The following is a 22,920-nucleotide window of genomic DNA, read 5'->3' as shown; positions in this document are numbered from 1 at the left end:
ACCAAAGGGGAAGGAATATACAATGGTTGACTACGCAGATACAGCGAAGGCATACAGATTGTATGATCGGAAATCAAAATGCCTAATTGTAAGCAGAGATGTATACTTTATAGAAAGGGCAGAACATACGCAACATTCAGACACAGCATTGATTGAAGGTATTGTTACAAATGCTGATGCAAGAGCGAATGATATCAGTGTTGAGATTTATGATACGCAGTCAAATAAAAATGTAGACCCTGTTGAAGTAGGTTCCGATGATTCACAGTCGGAGGGAAGTAACGATAATTTTGAATCAGCACAAGAAGAGTTAGTTGCAGCGAAAAGGTTGCCAGGTAGGCCAAAGTTTATTTGTACTTGAAATTGTGGTAGGTCAAGAAAGGTATACAATTATTTAAGTTTAATGACTACAGACGAAGTTAAGATACCAAACACAGTCGATGAAGCGTTATCTAGTGAACATTCAGAACAGTAGTTTAACGCGACGAAAGACGAATATGATGCGCTGCTCAAGAATAAAACATGGGTGCTCATATAACTGCCTAAAGGGCAGAATGTTGTGAGAAATAAATGGGTATTCTCTATTAAGAGGGATAAAGAAGGCAATATTCAGCATTTTAAAGCTAGGCTGGTAGCGAAAGGGTGTTCGCAAATTTATGGCGTTAATTATACCGAAACATTCTCTCCTGTTGTTCGCTATAGTACCATTAGGTTGATATTTGCTATTGCAGCAGAATACGAATTACATTTACACCAAATGGATGTCTCTACTGCTTATCTAAACAGCGAATTGAATGATGAAATTTTCATGTATCAACCAGAGATGTTTGAAGACCAGCGTTACCGAAACCATTGTTTAAAGTTAAAGAAAGCTCTTTACGGGCTTAAACCGTCAGGTCGGCAGTGGAATATAAAATTAAATTCCATATTAATATAAATTAGCTTCAAGCAATGTGAAAGTGAGCAATGTGTATACATTAACCATCATAAAGACCAGATTAACATAATCGCAGTATATGTGGATGATCTGTTAATTGCCCGTTCCGATATCAGTTACATACAGCATATTAAGCGCTTGATTGCGGAAAAGGTGAAAGTAGTAGACAAGGGCCAAATTCAACATTTTTTAAGCATGGATATCGAAAGAGATGACGAAATTGGGGCAATCACTATATGCCAAAAAGGGCACATTAAAAGATTACTACGCGAACAAGGCATGGAAGATTGTAGACCCATCTCCATCCCATTAGACCCTGTACATAAGGTTAGTTGCGAGGACAAAGCTTGCAAAGTGGCTGACCAGTCACAATACCAATCAATTATCGGTTCGCTTATGTATATAGCTGTGTGCACGAAACCGGATATATTGCACTTAGTGTGTAAGCTTTCACAGCGTAATCCAAAGCCACATGCAGAGCATTTAGCAGCGGCGAAACGTATATTAAGGTATTTATGTTCAACGCAAGACAAAAAATTGAAATACTCTAGGACCGGTAAACCAATCGAATGTTTTGTGGACGCAGATTCGGGCGGCGACGTAGATGATCGCAAGTCGTATTCAGGATATGCCATCATCATGGCAGGTGGAGTTTTTTCGTATGAATCTAAAAGGCAATCAACAGTAGCCCTCAGTATCAGCGAGGCCGAGTATATGACCGTGAATTGTGATAAATTGAGTGCGATGAATTTGGTAAAGAATCCCGTCTATCATTCACGCAGTAAACACATCGACATCAGATATCACTATATCAGAGACATCTATCGAGCAGGCGAAATTGAAATATTGTAGCAGCAGTAATATGATTGCTGATATTCTTACTAAGAATTTAGCAAGATCAATTCATGAGAAACTTACTGAATTATTGGGATTGAAATAAATATCACAGATTAATGTTGCACGAATATGCTCATTGAGGTTTTTTTTTTAGTTTAGTTTTTAAACCGTCTAATTTTTATTTTAAGTTTCGCTATCTATTAAGCTCTGTTTTGAGAGCAGCCGACCTAGTTTGCTGCTATCTTCGTCGAAGTTTGCGTTTTTTATGGATACCATCTAAGATGTATTTTGGGAATTTGTTTCCATTTAGATTCACGCGAATATTCGGGGTACTGTTCCACGCACCATTTTGAATTACTTTTGTTAAAGATTCAACTTCACAGTCTAAGTCGGCTTCTGTCGATATGCGCTTTAGCTTAAAATCGACTTTATTCAGTATAGTCTTAAATGTATACCAATCAGTATGTTTATTAGATAAAGAACACGTGCCAGACGAAATTACTGGGTTTTCACATAAAGTTAGTAAAACTGGTGAATGATCAGAGCTTAAATCTGAGCTATCTTCAATACGTAAATTGATTTTCGATATTTTGTTGATGACAAAAAAGTCAAGTAGATCTGGTAATTTCCTGCTATCTGCAGTCCAATAAGTGGGTCTCCCTGTCGAAATGACATTGCATCCAATAACTTGTATAGCTTTCAGTAGTTCTCGACCTTTGGTTGTAGTTAAACGTGATCCCCAATGATTGTGTTTTGCATTAAAGTCACCACCCATGATGTACCTTGCGTCATATTTTTTGAATAAACTCGTATAAGAATCAGTTTTGATATTATTATTGGACGGACTATATAGGGCAATTAAGTATAATGACTGACTGAGCATTTTTACTGAAATTGCTGTAGCTTGAATTTCTTCAGTCTTAATATGAGCTTATTCGAAATGTCTAATAATAAAGGGTGATTTTTTAAGAGCTTGATAACTTTTAAAAAAAAAAAAAACGCATAAAATTTGCAAAATCTCATCGGTTCTTTATTTGAAACGTTAGATTGGTTCATGACATTTACTTTTTGAGGATAATTTCATTTAAATGTTGACCGCGGCTGCGTCTTAGGTGGTCCATTCGGAAAGTCCAATTTTGGGCAACTTTTTCGAGCATTTCGGCCGGAATAGCCCGAATTTCTTCGGAAATGTTGTCTTCCAAAGCTGGAATAGTTGCTGGCTTATTTCTGTAGACTTTAGACTTGACGTAGCCCCACAAAAAATAGTCTAAAGGCGTTAAATCGCATGATCTTGGTGGCCAACTTACGGGTCCATTTCTTGAGATGAATTGTTCTCCGAAGTTTTCCCTCAAAATGGCCATAGAATCGCGAGCTGTGTGGCATGTAGCGCCATCTTGTTGAAACCACATGTCAACCAAGTTCAGTTCTTCCATTTTTGGCAACAAAAAGTTTGTTAGCATCGAACGATAGCGATCGCCATTCACCGTAACGTTGCGTCCAACAGCATCTTTGAAAAAATACGGTCCAATGATTCCACCAGCGTACAAACCACACCAAACAGTGCATTTTTCGGGATGCATGGGCAGTTCTGGAACGGCTTCTGGTTGCTCTTCACCCCAAATGCGGCAATTTTGCTTATTTACGTAGCCATTCAACCAGAAATGAGCCTCATCGCTGAACAAAATTTGTCGATAAACACATTTCGAACCGAACACTGATTTTGGTAATAAAATTCAATGATTTGCAAGCGTTGCTCGTTAGTAAGTCTATTCATGATGAAATGTCAAAGCATACTGAGCATCTTTCTCTTTGACACCATGTCTGAAATCCCACGTGATCTGTCAAATACTAATGCATGAAAATCCTAACCTCAAAAAAATCACCCGTTACTTTTGATTAAAACCGCGTTTCCTCCTCGTGCTGTGTTTGCTGGGTCCGGAGTGTTGTGTAAGTCATAATTTTTAGCTTTTAAAAATGAATGGTTCGTAAAATGTGTTTCGGACAACAAACATACATCAATATTTCTGTCGTTTAGAATAACTTCCAATTAATTTTTACTTTGGGAAAGACCATTGGCGTTCCATAGCATTATTTTCAAAGAGTTACTGTTCATCAATAAATTGTATATGATATTCAAGAGCTCTGAGCCTCTCATTTATGGACTTAAATAATTTTTCTTGTTCGTTTAGTTTATCCAGAATTTGGGATAACGGACTACTTTTTTGAACTGTATTTGTCTGACCTTGCTTAGCCATTTGCGCAAATGTAAGTTTAGAAGTTGATGGGAGGGATCTTACTTCAGTCCTTCCTTTGTCCGCAACGGAGTTTTTCGCCTGAGCATTGACATTCTCCTCAACTGTATTACCATTCTTTTTGTCTCTAATTTTTTGCAGTTCTTTTGCAACGACACAACCACGGTAGCTTGCAGGATGAGAATTGCTGCAGTTGCAACATTTCGCGGGATCTTTTTCGGCTTTGGTGCATTCAGTTGTAGGATGTTTGATTCCAAATTTCACACATCTCGATGGCTTACCGCAGAAGTTTTTTGTATGTCCAAAAGCTGGACAGTTTTTGCACTGAGGAATTAATTTAAAGGCTTTGATAGGCTCAACCTTGATAACGTTATTAAGAATGCTTTTGATCTGATAAACTTTCTTAATGTCCTCGGTAGCATCGAATACTACTAAAAACATATTTAGCCGTTCTTTAGTCTTCCACTTAAGTTTTTTAATTGCATTTAACACATTAAAGCCTTGCTCTTTAAGGTCGTTCAAGATGGATTGAGTATCACATCAGTGGTGTAAATTTTTTTTATCATTACCTTTATTGGCCTGTTGCGTTTGCTCTCTTAGCTCAACCAAGGTATATTTTCGTTTGACAAGAATTTTGTTGTTCGAATAGGATCAGAAGCTTTATTAAAAATTTGTTTTTTGTTAGAGCGGTAATATTCGAATGTAATTTAATAAAATCTTTAACATCGTTTATTATAATTGGTGGTGGTCGATGAATTTTGGTATCATTAATGGCCGCATTTTCATTATTTTTATTTTCCAAAGGGCTATTAACTGTTGGGGAGCTATCAGCTTTACGTTTTTTTGAAGATCGCTTCTTTTTGAGTATCCACTCAGTTTCTTTAGCTAGTTCATTTTCATCCGTATTGTATACTTTATCAGCACTTACATTTGATGGTTTTGGTGCTGTACTAGCAGGCTTGCTTATACTGGCTTTCAGTTCTTCATTTTCTTTTTTAGTGCTATATTATCTTTGTGTAATCGCTTCTAAGGTTTTAAGTCTTTCATTTACAAGAGAGTTAGCCGTTTGTAACTCTTTAATTGTATTCACTCTAAACGCGCTTGGACTATTTCTCGGCGTCACCTCATGTTGAGGTTCAGCTATTTTTTATTTTTAGCGATTTCCCTACTGGGTGTTAGTAACCTGTCGTTTGGTCGGTAATGCAGTTTGGAATAAAACTTTGTATGCTGTATTTATTAAACCTGTATGGCAGCTTTGATCACAGCTGGTAATTGTAAGAAGAGAACGGCTGATTGTACATATAATCATTTGCTTACGCACGTGTTTAGTACGGTTGTCTGCATCCACAATAACGCTTTGTGTTGTTTTTTTTTCTCCCTTCTTCTTTCTCTTTCCACAAATTGTTTTTATAAACATGGGTTCACTAAAAAATCGTTTAAGCAATTTTGTTTCCTTTGTTTTTACAAGATTCCGCAAACCACAAAAGTGAAGTCACATTCAATCCATGCCAGGACTCTGTGTCTTCATTTCATGCACAAAAAATTCGGATTCGCATTCAGTTTAACAATGTTATTTAGACTTTTCCGCGGCACCGAAAATTGCACTTGCGTTTACTTCAACTGTTCACTGGAGGCACCAAAACAGTATCAGTTAATGATGCTACATTGCTCAGGACATTGAAAGAAATTAACATGAACACCTGCGTTGTGCATAAAGTAGTCAATATTTCCGAAGCTATAAAAAGCGATTCATCTCTCATTTACCGTAATTCCGGAGGATGGATGGAGTCATATGTAGAAGTTCACGTAAGTGAGGAAAGTTTCTGACTGTCATTCACTTGGGAGTGGCCAGGAACTATTCTTTTACATGTGACTCAAGCAGCTCACGACTTCCGGTCTTAGACCAAGTATCCCCTGGGTAGCCAACAGACTTCCGTTTGGAGGCGAGCAAAAGTGAGAAGGCGAAACTCGCTTATGCGGTTGTGCGTAGGGTTTGGGACCCACCACAAAAAAACACCCCCCAATGTAAAAGAAAAAACAGCCTCGGATGAGAGACCCCAATTTTGATGACGACCACTGCAAACGTTTAACGGCCCAGCTGGTTGATGTCCTCGTAAGAGTAAAGGCTGACATCACCGCAATCCAAGAAATGCGATGGACGGGACAAGGACGGAAGAAGGTGGGTCCTTGTGACATCTACTACAGCGGCTATATAAAGGAGCGCAAATTCGGTGTGGGATTCGTGGTGGGAGAGAGACTCCGTCATCGAGTCCTGGCATTGACGTTGACCCCGGTGGATGAACGTCTAGCCACAATCCGCATCAAAGCGAGGTTCTTCAACATATCGCTGATTTGCGCCCACGCCCCGACGGAAGAGAAGGACGAAGTGATCAAAGATACCTTCTATGAGCGCCTAGAACGTACCTATGAGCGCTGCCCCCGCCACGATGTCAAAATCGTGCTTGGCGATTTCAACGCTAGGGTGGGTAAAGAAGGTGTCTTTGGCACAACAGTCGGAAAATTCAGCCTCCATGACGAAACATCACCAAACGGTCTGAGGCTGATCGACTTCACCGGGGCCCGAAATATGGTCGTCTGTAGTACTAGATTCCAGCATAAGAAAATCCATCAAGCTACTTGGCTGTCCCCGGATAGAATCACTCGCAACCAGATCGATCATGTTGTGATAGATGGACGACATGTCTCCAGTGTTTTTGATGTGCGTACGCTTCGTGGTCCCAACATCGACTCGGACCACTATCTTGTAGCGCTAAGATACGCACCCGCCTCTGTGTAGAAAAGCGCACACGTCAACAAACACAAGGAAGGTTCGACATCGAGAAACTGCAATCACAACCGACAGCCGAACAATTTTCTACTCGACTTGCACTCCTGCTCTCTGAGAGCACTCATCAGCATCTCGGTATAAGGGAACTGTGGGACGGCATATCAAACTCCTTACGTACAGCTGCAACCGAAATCATTGGTTTTCGGAAAAGTCAAAAAAACAGTTGGTATGATGAGGATTGTCGTCTCGCAGTGGAGAGAAAACAGACTGCCTCGCAATGTTGCGATCGACCGCAACACGAGCGGGATGGGACCGAGAGCTGAAGAGGGAAGCGAGACGCTTTTGCAGACAAAAAAAGAAAGAGGCCGAAATGCGTGAGTATGAAGAGCTTGACAAGCTGGCCGCCAGGGGTAATGCTCGAAACTTTTACGAAAAGATCCGGCGACTAACTGAAGGTTTCAAGACCGGAGCACACTCCTGTAGGACCCCCAGAGGTGATCTAGTTATTGATGACCAGAGTATACTGAGTTTGTGGAGGGAACACTTCTCCAGCCTGCTGAATGGCAGTGAAAGTACAACACCAGGAGATGGCGAACCCGATTCCCCAATCGACGACGATGGAGCAGATGTTCCATTGCCCGACCGTGAAGAAATTCGAATAGCAATTACCCGCTTGAAGAACAATAAGGCGGCGGGTGCCGATGGATTACCGACCGAGCTATTCAAATACGGCGGCGAAGAGCTCATAAGGTGCTTGCATCAGCTTCTTTGCAGAATATGGTCGGAAGAAAGCATGCCTGACGATTGGAATCTTAGTGTACTCTGCCCAATACACAAAAAGGGAGACCCCACAATTTGCGCCAATTACCGTGGGATAAGCCTCCTCAACATCGCGTATAAGGTTCTGTCGAGCGTATTGTGTGAAAGACTAAAGCCCACCGTCAACAAACTGATTGGACCTTATCAGTGTGGCTTTAGACCTGGAAAATCAACAACAGACCAGATATTCACCATGCGCCAAATTTTGGAGAAGACCCGTGACAATAGAATCATACACATACAGCTACTGGCGTACGCCGATGATATCGATATCATTGGAAACAACACCCGCGCCGTTAGTTCTGCTTTCTCCAGACTGGATAAGGAAGCGAAGCGTATGGGTTTGGTGGTGAACGAGGACAAGACGAAATATCTCCTGTCATCAAACAAACAGTCAGCGCATTCGCGTCTTGGCTCCCACGTCACTATTGACAGTCATAACTTTGAAGTTGTAGATAATTTCGTCTACCTGGGAACCAGCATTAAAAGCAATAACAATGTCAGCCTGGAAATCCAACGCAGAATCACTCTTGCCAACAGGTGCTACTATGGACTAAGTAGGCAATTGAAAAGTAAAGTCCTCTCTCGACGAACAAAAACCAAACTCTACAAGTCTCCATCATTCCCGTCCTACTTTACGGTGCAGAAGCGTGGACGATGTCAACATCCGAGGAGACGGCACTAGGAGTTTTCGAGAGAAACGTTTTGCGGAAAATTTATGGTCCCTTAAGAATTGGCAACGGTGATTACCGCAGACGATGGAACGATGAGCTGTATGTGTTATTCGACGACATAGACAGGTGACAGGATAACTTTTTGGGTACTGCATTTTACAACAGGACAATGCTCCATTTCATAAAGGATCGTTATTAACAAAACTTTTAAGTGAATCAAATCAAGTTGGCCAGTGACGATCGCCGATCTAAACTTTACTGAAAAGGTCAATTGATGCAATGACCGAAAATACCGATATTACCGAAATTCAGCCTAAATTAACACTTAACTTAGCGCACAATTGGGTAGAATCAATTCGAACCAGATAGCAGTCTAGTTTTGAGGCCAAAGGCGAAATAACCAATTGTGAATTTATCACCTTAGAATAGTAACTTAGACAGAACATTAAAATTTTTAAAATTATCATTCATTAAGAAAAGGATAATACAGTTTAAGTCGTGTGTAAATACTTTTGACGCAAAAGAAATGTGTGTAAATACTTTTGACTACTGCGAGTCTTCAGTTCATTTGCTTATTTCTCCGCCATATTTCTAGCTATTCTTGCCAAACCGACTTCATTCGCTCGGGAATAGATCAAGGTTTACAACAACATAGCATTTTGTTACCCTGCGACAACAACAACAACAAGCGAAAGCTTTTTCTCTGAAACATGTAAAAAACGTGCGATGTGTAAATAATTTTGACTACCTCTGTATGATGATTTTCCTTATTCTATTCTTCTATATGTATATACATGGGTCAGTATTGTGTTTTATTTTTTAATAATAAATAAATTCCGAGAGTATAAAATGTTCGGTTGCACCCAAACTTAGCCTTTCCTTACTTGTTACAAACTGTTTTGGGCTATCGACACAACCTTATACAATTTAACAATGACAAAAATAGTTTAACAAAGCAACAATGACTACCTTCAAAATAATATTGTTTTATGTTTTCTTTTTTTTTAATTTTGTTGTCAACTCATATAAAGTTCTGTTACTTGTTCAAAACCTTTATTGGCCATGCGCGAATATTTCAAGACTAAAATTAGCCAGATCGATGTGGCAGTTCTCGACTTTTTGCGAGACTAATGAACAGCAATTCGTTTTTATATCTATAGAATACAAATTGTTTGTATGCGAGATTACTATTTTACTGTGATTACTATGATTACTGCGAATTTTAGACTTTTTCAGACAATTTTTTTTAATTTTTCTCTCCGTAAGAAAGATATACATACATAGATCATATAAAGTTCTGTTATTGCAATCTTCCGCGCAATTTTTATACTCTCGCAACCTGTTGCACAGAGTATAATAGTTTTGTTCACCTAACGGTTGTTTGTATCACCAAGAAATATAAGAGTTAGATATGGGGTTATAAATACATAAATGATTAGGATAACGAGTGGATTTGAAATCCGGATGTCTGCCCGTCCGTCTGTCCGTGCGAGCGATAACTTGAGTAAAAATTAAGATATCTTAATGAAACTTGGAACATATGTTCCTTGGCACCCTGAAGAGGTTGCTTTCGAAAATGGGCAAAATCGGTCCCCTGCCACTCCCACAAAATGGCGGAAACCGAAAACCTATACAGTGTCATAACTAAGCCATAAATAAAGTTATGAAAATGAAATTTGGAACATAGGATCCCATTAGGGAGGGGCACATTTGGATGTAATTTTTGGAAAAGTGGGCGTGACCCCACCCCCAAATAGGTTTTTTGTATATAACTCGCAAACCAATAAAGCTATATAAACCAAACTTTCTGCAGTCGTTTATTTTAGCCATTTCCTTATACAGTCCAAAAATGAAAGAAATCGGATAATAACCACGCCCACCTCCAATACAAAGGTTAGGTTGAAAATTAGTGAAAGTGGGTTAACTCCCTAAAGAAAAATGTCAGAAACACCAAATTTTACATAAGAAATGGCAGAAGGAAGCTGCACTGAGATTTTTTTTAACTCAGTGCCTAAGGGTAAATTACATCAATAAATTGCGAGAGTATAAAATGTTCGGTTACACCCGAACTTAGTCCTTCCTTACTTGTTCTATATATACTTACTATCTAAACCTTTCTTGGCCATGCTCGAATAGTGAAATCGGTCCAGCCGTTTATATAGATATTGCCATACCGTGTAAATCCAATCATAAATTCTAAATTGCGATGTGTAAATACAGTAGATATCGGTTATATGCAATTGTTATAATGTAAAATAATTTTTGCGTACATACGGTATTTGCAAACAAGCGGAAATAGTTTATATGCAAATCATATGCATATACCCATCAATTCGATGTAAACAAAAAATTGCTTACATGAAATATAATACAAAGGTTTAGTAAGAACATAAGCTACTAAAAAATAACATTTTATTTCAGCTAAATATCGTATTGATGTATTATTGAATAAAATTAAATATTGAATTCAGTCCATTCATTTCATTGTTAAAAGTTATTTAAAAAAAAACCTGTTATTTTAATCTGACTTTTCTGAGTTTTCTAAGATTAAATCTTCAATGTCTTCAAAAGCCTCTAAAGAATCTAAATTGTTATGAAAAAACAATAGTCAAGCAGAGAATCTAAGCTTAGCTAGACCTCTTTCGTTGAGGGGTATTTAATACAAGAATCAGATTGCGCAAAAACTTCCTCATCTTGAATCTCAATTGAATTTTCATTGACTGACACTACGTTCGCAACTATATCCTCGTCGGACATGGTTCCAAAGCATACCAGTTCATTATCGCATTGAATGTATTCGTTATCAAGTTTGCACCATTCATAGTTTTCACCTTCAGTAGCGGTCAATCCCGGATAAGCCCTTCTTTAACGCAGAAATATATTTTTTTATGAGGATTTGTCGGTATTCCGTTTTAAATAAGTGAATGATACCTTGATCAAGTAGCTGTATAAGTGCAGTTGTATTTGGTGGCAAAAATTCAATTGCAATGTTTGAGAATTTCGCATCTGTATTGTGGCAAGGAGCATTGCCAACAATCACACATATCTGCCTTTTATCTTTTTGAAGACTTTGATTCAAATCCATTAGAATTTTTTTCCAAATAACACTCGTCATCCAAGCGCTTCGGTTATTACAATAGGGCAGCGGTAGCTGTTTTCCCTTAAAGGAAAGTGGTTTAGCCGACTTTCCAATGCAATATGCACTTTTGTAAGTTCCGATTGCATTGCACAGAAAAAGAAATATTAAACGTTGCTCTTGAGTTTTGAATCCCTTTGGATTCTCATATTTGCCTTTGTAGCTCCCATGTAGTAACGCCTTGTAGTATAGCCCAGTTTCATTCGCATCAAATATGCAATCGGGAGAAAACTTGTCAACAATATGGGGCAAACGGTTAGAAATGAAGGCGTCTGCACTTGTTGCCAGTTAACCCTGCATTACTAACCTCAAATCATGTCGCATGGTTACTAACCATGGGTCTTATCGATCCTCATTTGTATTATCTATTAAAATCGTTTAAACTTATAAGTTGCTAAAACGTATACGTCTTTTAGTATATTGTAGTATTTTATTGTTAAATTTATAAAATGATGTGTTAAAAAATTAATTTATATACTTAAATTGAAATTAAGTTTGTATTCATTACAACATAGCTAAAAAAGTTATCCAGCATAAAAGTAAAATGTTAAAAAGAAAAATTGGAATGACTAATGCAAAAATTTTTCAGTTATGTATGTCTAATCGACCCAGGCTATTTTTTAAAACAATTTTTTATACATAATATTTTACATGTTTCTTATTCTTATTGTTTATAAACGTTTAAATATGTACAAATTTAGATTACACATATATCTTGCGGTAAAAAATATTCTTTATTTTTTGTTAATTTAATTTAGTTTGCGTGTCTGGGTCGATTCGACCCTAAGGTTAGTAATGGAGGGTTAATAGCATTTTGCTGGAACCAACGCTTCAACCAACTACGTTCTGGCACATAATCATTGTTTAGTTTAAAGCATATTCCTGTGCTTCGGAAAGGAGGACAGTGCCGCTAATAATCCCATTTTCCGATCGAATTTTATCAAAGCAGGACAAAGCTTTCTCCAAATTTACGTGTGCGCTTTTTTTATCCCGTTTCTTGTTGGGATTTGTTATGGCGTTGATCTTGCTCTCAATATTTTTTTTTGTGAAATGGTGATAATACTCACTTCGTACTTAGCAGCAAGGATTTTTTGGTTGTTGGTGGTTTTGTTTTTGTTTTGTTGTTACCACACATGTTGTTACCACACGATTAAAATTTGTAGGTAACGATTTTATTTTAGCTGAAAATTGTTTGCATAAATGCGATATTTGCCTATAAACGATTTGCATTCAAACAACAAAATTCATATAATAAAGCTGTTCATAATGCGTTGAAATATAAAAATTTTGCATATAACAAAATTTGCATAAAAGCTATTCGTCATATTACCGATATCTACTGTACTTAAAAATGTGTTTAAATAGTTTTAACTGTTTAAATAGTTTTAACTACTGCTAAAAACCAGTTCATTTGCATTATTCTATGGCATATGTCCAGCTACTCTCACCAAACTGACTTCGTTCGCTTAGGATTAGATCGAGGTAATTTGAAATTAACACCCATAACTCATTTCCATAGTAGATAGTTCATTTTGCACATATTCTTTTAATATAAAGAAATCTTATTACAAACATACTTATCTATAAGTTATGAAAATATTTTAGGACAGAAAAAGTACTTGCCGTCCATATTAAATAAACCTAAACATTTCAAGGGTAGTCACAGAAAGTTTTAATTGCCTAATATCTTATACCAGCATTGAATGGTTTACAATAGAGCTTACGTAATAATAGATTAAATCTTGTTATTTCAAGCGGTCATACGCAATTGAATTTCCTTTGTTTTCTATATTACTTGTTCGAAATCTTCTTCTATACAACAGCGAGTCATTCGTTCCTCCTTTTGGCAGTTTGGCGCCATTTGAGAATCCCAAGTGCTACCATGTCCTTTTCTACCTGGTCTTTCCAACGTAGTGGAGGTCTTCCCCGGATACCACCAGTAAACACTTTCAAAGCTGGAGCGGTTTCGTCGATTCGAATAACATGACCTAGCCAGCGCAGCCGTTGTCTTTTTATTCGCTGAACTATGTCAATGTCGTCGAATAACTCTTACAGCTGATAGCTATATCGTTTTGTCTTTACTTTACTTTACTTTTCAACTGCCTACTCAGTCCAAAGTAGCACTTGTTGGCAATAGTGATTCTGCGTTAGATTTCTAGGCTGACATTGTTTTTGTTGTTAATACTAGTTCCCAGATAAACGAAATTATCTACAACTTGCATGTTATGACTATCAACATGCACTTCCTTATCCAGTTTGGAAAAGGTAGAACTAACAACGCGGGTGTTATTTCCAATGATATCGATATCATCGGCGTACGTCAGCAGCTGTACCCTGTTATAGGACATTGAACCTTCTCTATTTAGCTCTGCAGCTCGAATTATTTTCTCAAACATCAACTAAAAGAAGTTAAAGACCGTTTGGTATCGAACGGTGTTGCTCAACGTCAGTTTACGGGAGTACCAAATTCAGACATAGCGGCACTCAATTTTCGTGCTGTCAAAAGTAGCTTATAAATCGTCAAAGAGATGGTGCATGCCGATACTGGGTTTTTTGGGATTGGTGAAGATCTGGTGAATTGCAGATTTTCCAGGTCTAAAGCCATACTGATAAGATCCATCAATTTGGTGACGGATCTTAGTCTTTCACACAAAACGCTCGATATAACCTATTGGGAAGAGTACACTTAGATTCCAATCGTCGGGCTTGCTGATGAATAGCTTATTTTTTCAGTTCTTCGCCGCCGAATTTGAAAAGCTCAGCCGGCAATCAATCGGCCCTCGCCGCTTTGTTGTTTTTCATGTGGATAATTGCTATACTTATTTCTTCATGGTCGGGCAATAAAACATCGGTTCTATCCTCATTCAGCAGGGTGGTGAAGTGTTCCCTCCATAATCCAAGTACGCCCTGGACATCAGTGACGAGCTTAACACCTTGGTCCTCACATGATGTAAGTCGCTTAATTTTTTCTCGATATCTATCCCATCCAGCTCGTGGTGTGGTCGATGAGTTTGGTCCTAGTCGATATTAGGACCTCCGAGCGTATGCACATCAAAAACACTGAAGACATATTGTCTATTTATCACGACATGATCGATCTGATTGTGGCTTTTTCGATCTGGAGACAGCCAAGTAGCTTGATGTATTTTCTTATGCAATAATCTAGTACTACAGACGACCATTCAATGACAAAACAAAACCAAGAGATGGTGAACCCGACTCCCCAATCCATGACGATGGAACAGATATTTTATTACCAGACCATGAAGAAATTCGAATAGTAACACCTGAAGAACAACAAAACGGCGGGTGTCGATAGATTAACGGCCGTGCTACTTAAATACGGCGGCGAAGAACTGATAAGGTTCATGCATCAGCTTCTTTGCAGAATATGGTCGGAAGAAAGCATGCCTGACGATTGGAATCTCAGTGAGCTCTGCCTAATCCAAAAAATTTAGATCCCACAATCTGTGTCAATTACCGTCATAACTTTGAGTAGTGGTAGGTACTGCATATACGAAGCAGTCAAAATTATTTACGCATCGAACATTTTTTACAAATTCTACAAAAAACGCCTTTTTCTGTTCTTGTTGTTGTTAACAAAATGCTATGTTATTGAAAACCTTGATCTATTCCCATATGACAGAGAAATGGGCAAATGAACTGATGACTCGCAATAGTCAAAAGTATTTACAAGAAAACAAAGACAAGTATTTACACACACAACTTAAGCTTTATTATCCTGTTCTTAGTTAATGGTAACTTTTAAATTTTAATGTTTAGCCTAAGCTACTATTTTAAGGGGTTAAATTCATAATTGCTGATAACTGATGCTATCAAACCAATTGTGCTCTAAGTTAACTTTAAATTTGGACCAAATTTCGGTAATCTCAGAGTTTTCTGTCATTCTATTAATTGTTCTCTGATATTTAACGAAAGTCCAAACATTTTAATGAAAGTTTAGGTCGGTGGTCTAAGCAGGCCAACTTGATTTGCTTCATTTAAAGGTTTTGTAGGTAACAATCTTTCATGATATGGAACATTGTCATGTTATAAAATCTAGTCAATAGTCACATAGGAATAGAAAAGGCCGATTGATAAGTACAATGTCATGGTCAGGTGAATTATTGTATATCCGGATTGATTTAGTACCACTAAGTACTTTAGAATGCTATTTACAGCAAATTTTGACTACCACTGTATTGTTACTCTTAACTCTATAAATTTTAGGTATTACTTACATTCTTTGACTTAGTGGTCAAATCTTCTCCGTTATTGATTGAGCGAAACTGATACTGAAAAATAAATACCTCAATAATTAGCTATTAATAGTTGACTTATAATAAGTTATTATTGTCAGATTAATGTAGTTCGTTAAAAATATTATCTATATTTGGGTAGCAGACTTAGACTTCAACAAATTTAGGCGTGTTATTTGACAAGCAACTTAAGAAGCTATTAAATTAAGAAGACTTAAAAAACATACGATATATTGGCTTTTCATAAGCTATCATAGCGGTTATATTGAATTAGAAGCATTGCCAGTTCAGTTTTTTTATTCTGAATAAAGTAAAAATAACTTAATTTAAGAAAAAAATGAGAGACCTTAAATTAAATCAAATTAAAACTTTGTCCATATATATGTATTTCGATCCCCCCGATCTAATAATGATTATAGATCCCATTGACAGAACATTAGACGAAAATCGTAAGCAATAGGGAAAATAGATTTACATATAAATTCTATCGCAACATGTTGCACAGAGTATTATAGTTTTGTTCACATAACGGTTGTTTGTGTCACCAAAAAATAAATGAGTTAGATATGGGGTTATAAATTAAATAAATTTGAAACAAAGGATCGCATTAGGGAGGGGCACATTTGGATGTAATTTTTTTTAAAGTGGGCGTAACCCCTCCTCCAAATATGTTTTTTGTATATAACTCGCAAACCAATAAAGCTTTTTAAATTAAACCTTCTACAGTCGTTTCTTTTACTCATTTCCTTATACAGTCCAAAAATTAAAGAAATCGGATAATAACCAAGGTTAGATTGAAAATTACTAAAAGTGGATTAACTCACTAACGAAAAACGTCAAAAACACTAAATTTCACATAAGAAATGGCAGATGGAAGCTGCATTCAGATTTTTTTACAAAATGGAAAATGGGCATGGCGTCGCCCACTTATGGGTCAAAAACAATATCTCAGGAACTACTCGACCGATTGCAATGAAACTTGGTTTGTAATAGTTTCCTTACATCGCAATGATATGTTGTGAAAATAGGCCAAATCGGTTCACAACCACGCCTACTTCCTATATACCAGAACTTCTAAGACGATCTGAACCGTTTACTTTACAATATATAAAGTAAGCACTAGTGAAGATATCGGAACAGAACTTTGCACAAATACTACATTTATAGTGTGGCATCGCCCTTCTAAAAATCGTCGAAATCGGACCATAAATTTTCAAAGCCCCATATATCGAACATGAGAACCTCTGAGCTTATCTTTTTTTTACCGAAAATATAGGTAAGTCTCTCAGATATTTTGAAGAAATTCGGAGGGAATATCTTTCCTTTAATAATATGCCTCCGTGCCTAAAATACGTGAAATCGGGTCATAACTTCACCTAACTCCCATATACCTAATAATAGGGTTTCCAACTTTCAATGGACTTTAATAATAATATCTATACTAATATTATAAAGAGGAAATGTTTGTTTTTTTGTTTGTTTGTCTCGAATAGGCTCCGAAACTACTGAACCGATTTGAAAAATTCTTTCACCGTTGGAAAGCTATACTATCCCTGAGTGACATAGGCTATATTTAGTTGAAAAAAAATAGGGTTCCTTACCAAAAATCCGATAATGTAAAAAAAAAACACCAAAAAACTTTCTTTAATCGCGAATGCTGCGAAAACGATTGAAGATATAGCAAAGTGATGTACTACAATTTTGTAGAACTTATCATTATCTACAAAAAACGTCGCGACATCATATCTCTACCTATTATAGTTTTGTCACAATAAGCGATTTTATATAAAAAAGTAATTAAAATACCACTACTAGAAAAGGCTCTTTATTTATACCTTAGTATTAATCCTTATCGAAATAAATGATTTATTATTTAAGATCGCTTCAAAACCTTTACATATCTTTTTGAATTATTAGATTCTGACATAGCATTCAAAAGATATCACGCGTTAAAAATTTTGAAATTTTTGAATGGTCCTGTGCGGAATTAAAAATAATTGTCGCTTGATAATCTATACTAATACTAGCTGACCCGGCGAACTTCGCCCCGCCCAATTTTTATTTGAAATAGTTAAAACGCTTTTTGAACTCTGTTCAAGGCCATTTATTTGTATGGAATGTTCAGGAATAACGTCTCTGATCAATTTAAATATTTTTGGCGAAGTTCGTTCTTTGTTTTGTTGTGTAGCGTGTAAACAAATAAAGAAGATGGCTCCCCAACTCGCTAACATTACACAATTTTAAACACACGTTTTACGTTTAATAAATTTTAGCTAAAATAAACGTTTGGACTTTTAATATAACAGCATCTGCATAAATAAATGTATTCTCATGTAGCGCCATCTACTGCAATAGCACATATAGCTCTAAATTTAACTCCAAATGTCCTCCATACTTATGTTGTGCTTAAGATAAAACAGGAAAATAGTGTTTTACAGTTCATACTTAGGCTTAAGCAATGCTTAAATAACAGCTGATTTTTGTTTTGATTTTGCTTTGAATAACAGCTTTCAATAACAGCTTATACTTTTCCTTCAGTTCCCATAGGTGCTCCGACTCGCTAGTGATGAAATTTGGGGTTCTTTTGTTTTTTTCATCAATTTTGATATAATTTTCCTTGCAAATTTATGTGTTGTCTGTTATAATTTAAATATTTCAAACATATTTTTATGAATGACATTTGTAAAACATATGTTGCCCATAACGTTGCCATATATCATAATAAAATTTTATAGAAATTAAGCATTGACTGTGAAACGCAAACGACTACTCAGTTTGCAACAATACTTAGCTAAGATTTTATTTAGGCACAACTTAAGTATGGACTGTGAAACCGGGCATTAGCCATACAAAATTCTATACCTAAATGCAAATGAATGAAATTTTTCTTTGCATTTAGGAAATACATGCAGAAATCAACTCTGCGATTTCCTAAATTCCTCTGAAATTTCCCAAATTCGAGGAAGATTTACTGGAAAAGAGTGGCAGCATTGCTTATTTGTCTGACCATACATATGTACATAACTTTATTTATTTCACGGATTGTATGTGATTTTTGCTTAAATTTAGAATATTGGAAGTCATAGATTCGTATAACTTTACCACAAATAATATAAACTTCAAACAACGCATTTTCATTTAATGTTTTTAGCAAGTGGCAGCTTTTGTTATGACAGCCTAAATCCATGAAAATTTTGAAAGAAATGTAGCGCCATCAACTGTAACATAGCGCACTTAGCGCCACCAACTGGTGGATAGCTTTTTGTTAATAATAAACAAATAATTTGCAATAAATAAATAATGCGACTATAAAGAGAGTTATAAACTATCCTATCTTTCAAGTTGGACCAAACTGCACACAGTGTTAAAAATTTCATTAAAATCGGTTCAGTAGTTTAGGAGTCCATCGAAAACAAACAACGTGACACGTGATTTTTATATATTAAGATTATGAAGAGGAAATGTTTGTTTTTTTGTTTGTTTGTGTCGAATAGGCTCCGAAACTACTGAACCGATTTGAAAAATTCTTTCACCGTTGCAAAGCTATACTATCCCTGAGTGACATAGGCTATATTTAGTTAAAAAAAAATAGGGTTCCTTACCAAAAATCCGATAATGTAAAAAAATACCAAAAAACTTTCTTTAATCGCGAATGCTGCGAAAACGATTGAAGATATAACAAAGTGATGTACTACAATTTTGTAGAACTTAAATGAAATTAAATTGAATTAAAAATAATTATCGCTTGATAATAATCTATACTATTATTATAAAGAGGAAATATATTTTTTTTTTGTTTGTTTGTCTCGAATAGGCTCCGAAACTACTGAACCGATTTGAAACATTCTTTCACCGTTGGAAAGCTATACTATCCCTGAGTGACATAGGCCATATTTAGTTTAAAAAAAAATAGGGTTCCTTACCAAAAATCCGATAATGTAAAAAAAATACTTCAAAACCTTTATATAACTTTTTGAATTATTAGATTCTGACATACCATTCAAAAGATATCACGAGTTAAAAATTTTGAAATTTTTGAATGGTCCTGTGCGGAATTAAAAATAATTGTCGCTTAATAATAATCTATATATATAAAAATGAAACCCGTTTTCCATTGTCACGACATAGCATTAAAACGGCTTGACCGATTTGGCTGATTCTTTTTGTGTGTATTCCAGGGGGTTTGAGAATGGGTCTTACGGAGAGAAAATTTTAGAAAAATTGCCTGAAAATGTCTAAAATTCACACTTTTCTAATCTCACATACAAACAATTTGTTATAGGTATTCGTTTTTTATATGGAGGATATTATAGATTCCAGTTCAAATTGAATAGGTACGCATACATAAGATAGGTCAGCTATACAAAATAAAGTAGTGCATCAAATTTACACTAAGGCGGTACGAAGTTCGCCGGGTCTGCTAGTTTAGTTTAAAAAAATATGGTTCTTTACCAAAACTGCGATAATGTAAAAAAAAAATACCAAAAAACTTTCTTTAATCGAGAACGCTGCAAAAACGATTGAAGATATAACAAAGTCATGTACTACAAATTTGTAGAACTAATCATTATCTCCAAAAAACGCGACATCATACCTCTAACTATTATAGTTTTGTCCCAATAAGCAGCGATTTTTTATATAAAAAAATTGAATAAGTTTTATGATTTAATTTTAATAAATAGGTAGTAGTTGTGTATGTTGTTATAGTAGGTAGTTATAAGAAGCTTAAAGATTAGTTTAAAGGCGTTTTTTTCTTTTATCATTTAAAAAAAATGACCAAAAGAACAAGATCTCAACTTTCTAGAAATAATTCCCAGGCCAGGGCCCATATGTCGAAATAATGAATCTTCATCTGAAACTGAAAATCGTCTTTTAAGTCAGAGAGAATATGTGGCGCAATCGCGTGGCAGATAGTCGAGTACCGAGCGTTCGCAACGGCTCGCTGAACAAAACATGAGAACCTCTCAAAGACGCTCGCGGGAGTCCAGTCTTGAGCGTTCTCAGCGCCTAGCTGAACAAAATTTAAGAACTTCTCATGTGCACACGCGAGATACTCAAGTACTGAGCGTTTGCAGCGGCTTGAAGAGCAAAATTCCAGAAGTATACAATCCCGCACTAGGGAATCAAGCTCTGAGCGTTCCCAACGCCTTCAAGACCAGAGAGAACGACAACAGACTCAAGAGCTAGAGTTCGCAATCGAGTTGTAGCTCACAGTAACAGATCGGCTTTTAAATACGAAGCACAGATTGATTATGCTCAACAGTCCAAATTCCGTCCAATTCGGCGACATGAATAGATAGAGGGCCAGGTATATCATCTTATTGGTAGCCTTTTACCACCATCAGGCCAAAATCCACAATGCCTACAGATATATTTTATTTCAAGCGCAGATCAGCTATCGTTGAGGGCAAACATAGCTCCAACGCTAAAAATAGATTTAATTAATGAACTACAGACAGCACTGAAAAGCCACAACGTATATATACGAAGCTTTAAACAAAATATTGAACGCAACTCTTCGGATAATTTAAAGCTAATTATTCATTCCGACCGCCCACCGCAGTCTGCTCACCCGGGTAGATACAATTCTCCAGCTGTAAACGATGTAGCTGTTCTCTTGTTTGACGAAGAAAAAGGCCCAGATACATAGTGCTGCACGGAAGAGATGGCCAACTTAAAAGGGTATCCGAGTTACATCGATCATATGATCCACTACAGTATCCCTTAATGTTCGTTAAAGGAGAAGACGGTTATTATTTAACCATTCCACAGGAAGGTACAGCGCGTAACAAAACTGTGACGTGCATGTAATTTTATGCAATCAGGTTGATGGTTAGAGCTAACAATTTTAATCCATTACATTATTACAGGGACTTATTTAGCCAATATATTGTAGACATGATGGCAAAAATGATATCGAAACGATTGAATTACATATGTCGTAACCAACAGAGACTAAGGGCTGAAGAATACATTCATCTCAGAGACGCTTTAAATCAAGCCGGAAATGTTGACCCATCAAATATCGGTAAGCGCGTAATCTTACCATCTTCATTTACAGGTTCTCCACGTTACCTGCATGAAAAAACACAAGACGCGATGACGTATGTCCGAAACTACGGGAGACCAGACTTATTTGTCACGTTTACGTGCAATCCTGAATGGCCTGAAATTAAAGCGGAACTACTACCTGGTCAGCGATCTTTCGATCGTCATGACATCATTTCAAGGGTGTTTCACTTAAAAATGAAGAAATTCATAAAATTATTCAACAAAGATGAAATATTCGGCAAAGTAAAATGTTACATGGTGAGTGTGGAGTGGCAGAAGCGAGGTTTACCACACTGTCATATGCTGTCTTGGCTAGAGACAAAAATACAACCAGACAAAATTGATAGGGTCATAGTTGCGGAACTTTCCAACCAACAAAACGATCCAATATTGTACGATATCGTAACTAAAAATATGGTGCACGGACCATGCGGAGAACATAACTTAACAGCACCACGTATGAAAAACGGCATTTGCACAAAAAATAGTCGCGACGTTTGGTCAACGAAACTCAAACCGGAGATGACGGATATCCAGTATATCGTCGTCCTGATGCCTTAAGTGGAGGTCAGAGCACTTCGCTCAATAGAGGCAGTAATTTCACTATAGATAATTCTCCACTTTTGTGCAGGACGTTCAATGCTCACATACATGTTGAGTACTGTCACTCAGTTCAAGCCATCAAATACATTTGTAAATGCATAAATAAAGGATCGGATCAAGCCACATTTAGCGTCAGACACCAAATGATGAAGTGGAAAACTAGTTCAAGCCATCAAATACATTTGTAAATGCATAAATAAAGGATCGGATCAAGCCACGTTTGGCGTCAGAAACCCAAATGATGAAGTGGAAAACTAGGTGAATGGCCGCTACATAAGTACTTCCGAAGCTGCCTGGCGGATATTGGAATTTCCGATCATCGAGCGACATCCTACAGTCTTGCAGTTAGTTGTTCACTTAGAAAATCTCCAAAGGGTGTATTTTACCGCAGAAGCGGCAGAACAAGTGGCCCAAAATCCACGTAACACAACTTTGCTGGCTTTTTTTGAGCTATGTAATGAAGATGAATTCGCAAAAACACTTCTATACCAGGAAGTCCCGCAATACTATACATGGGCCAATAATAAGTTCACAAGAAGGAAGCGTGGTGAGAACGTAGTTGGT

At 36.8% G+C, this 22,920-nt stretch overlaps 1 protein-coding gene across 8 annotated transcripts in view; it reads right to left on the bottom strand.

The window, feature by feature from the left end:
• LOC128923552 (protein rtoA-like) overlaps positions 1–22,920 on the bottom strand; it is a 2,411,103-nt gene that overhangs the window by 1,779,944 nt on the left and 608,239 nt on the right. For all 8 annotated transcript variants that reach the window (XM_054235822.1, XM_054235824.1, XM_054235823.1 and 5 more), the window contains one exon: positions 15,685–15,738. In XM_054235822.1, coding sequence (XP_054091797.1) covers positions 15,685–15,738 — 54 coding nt within the window. The remainder of the gene's footprint in view (positions 1–15,684; positions 15,739–22,920) is intronic.

The sequence above is a fragment of the Zeugodacus cucurbitae genome, chromosome Y (genome assembly GCF_028554725.1).
Source record: "Zeugodacus cucurbitae isolate PBARC_wt_2022May chromosome Y, idZeuCucr1.2, whole genome shotgun sequence".
NCBI classification, from domain to species: Eukaryota; Metazoa; Arthropoda; class Insecta; order Diptera; family Tephritidae; genus Zeugodacus; species Zeugodacus cucurbitae.
The sequence above is the reverse complement of the archived record's forward strand: the minus strand, read 5'-3'. Positions and strand labels throughout refer to the sequence as shown.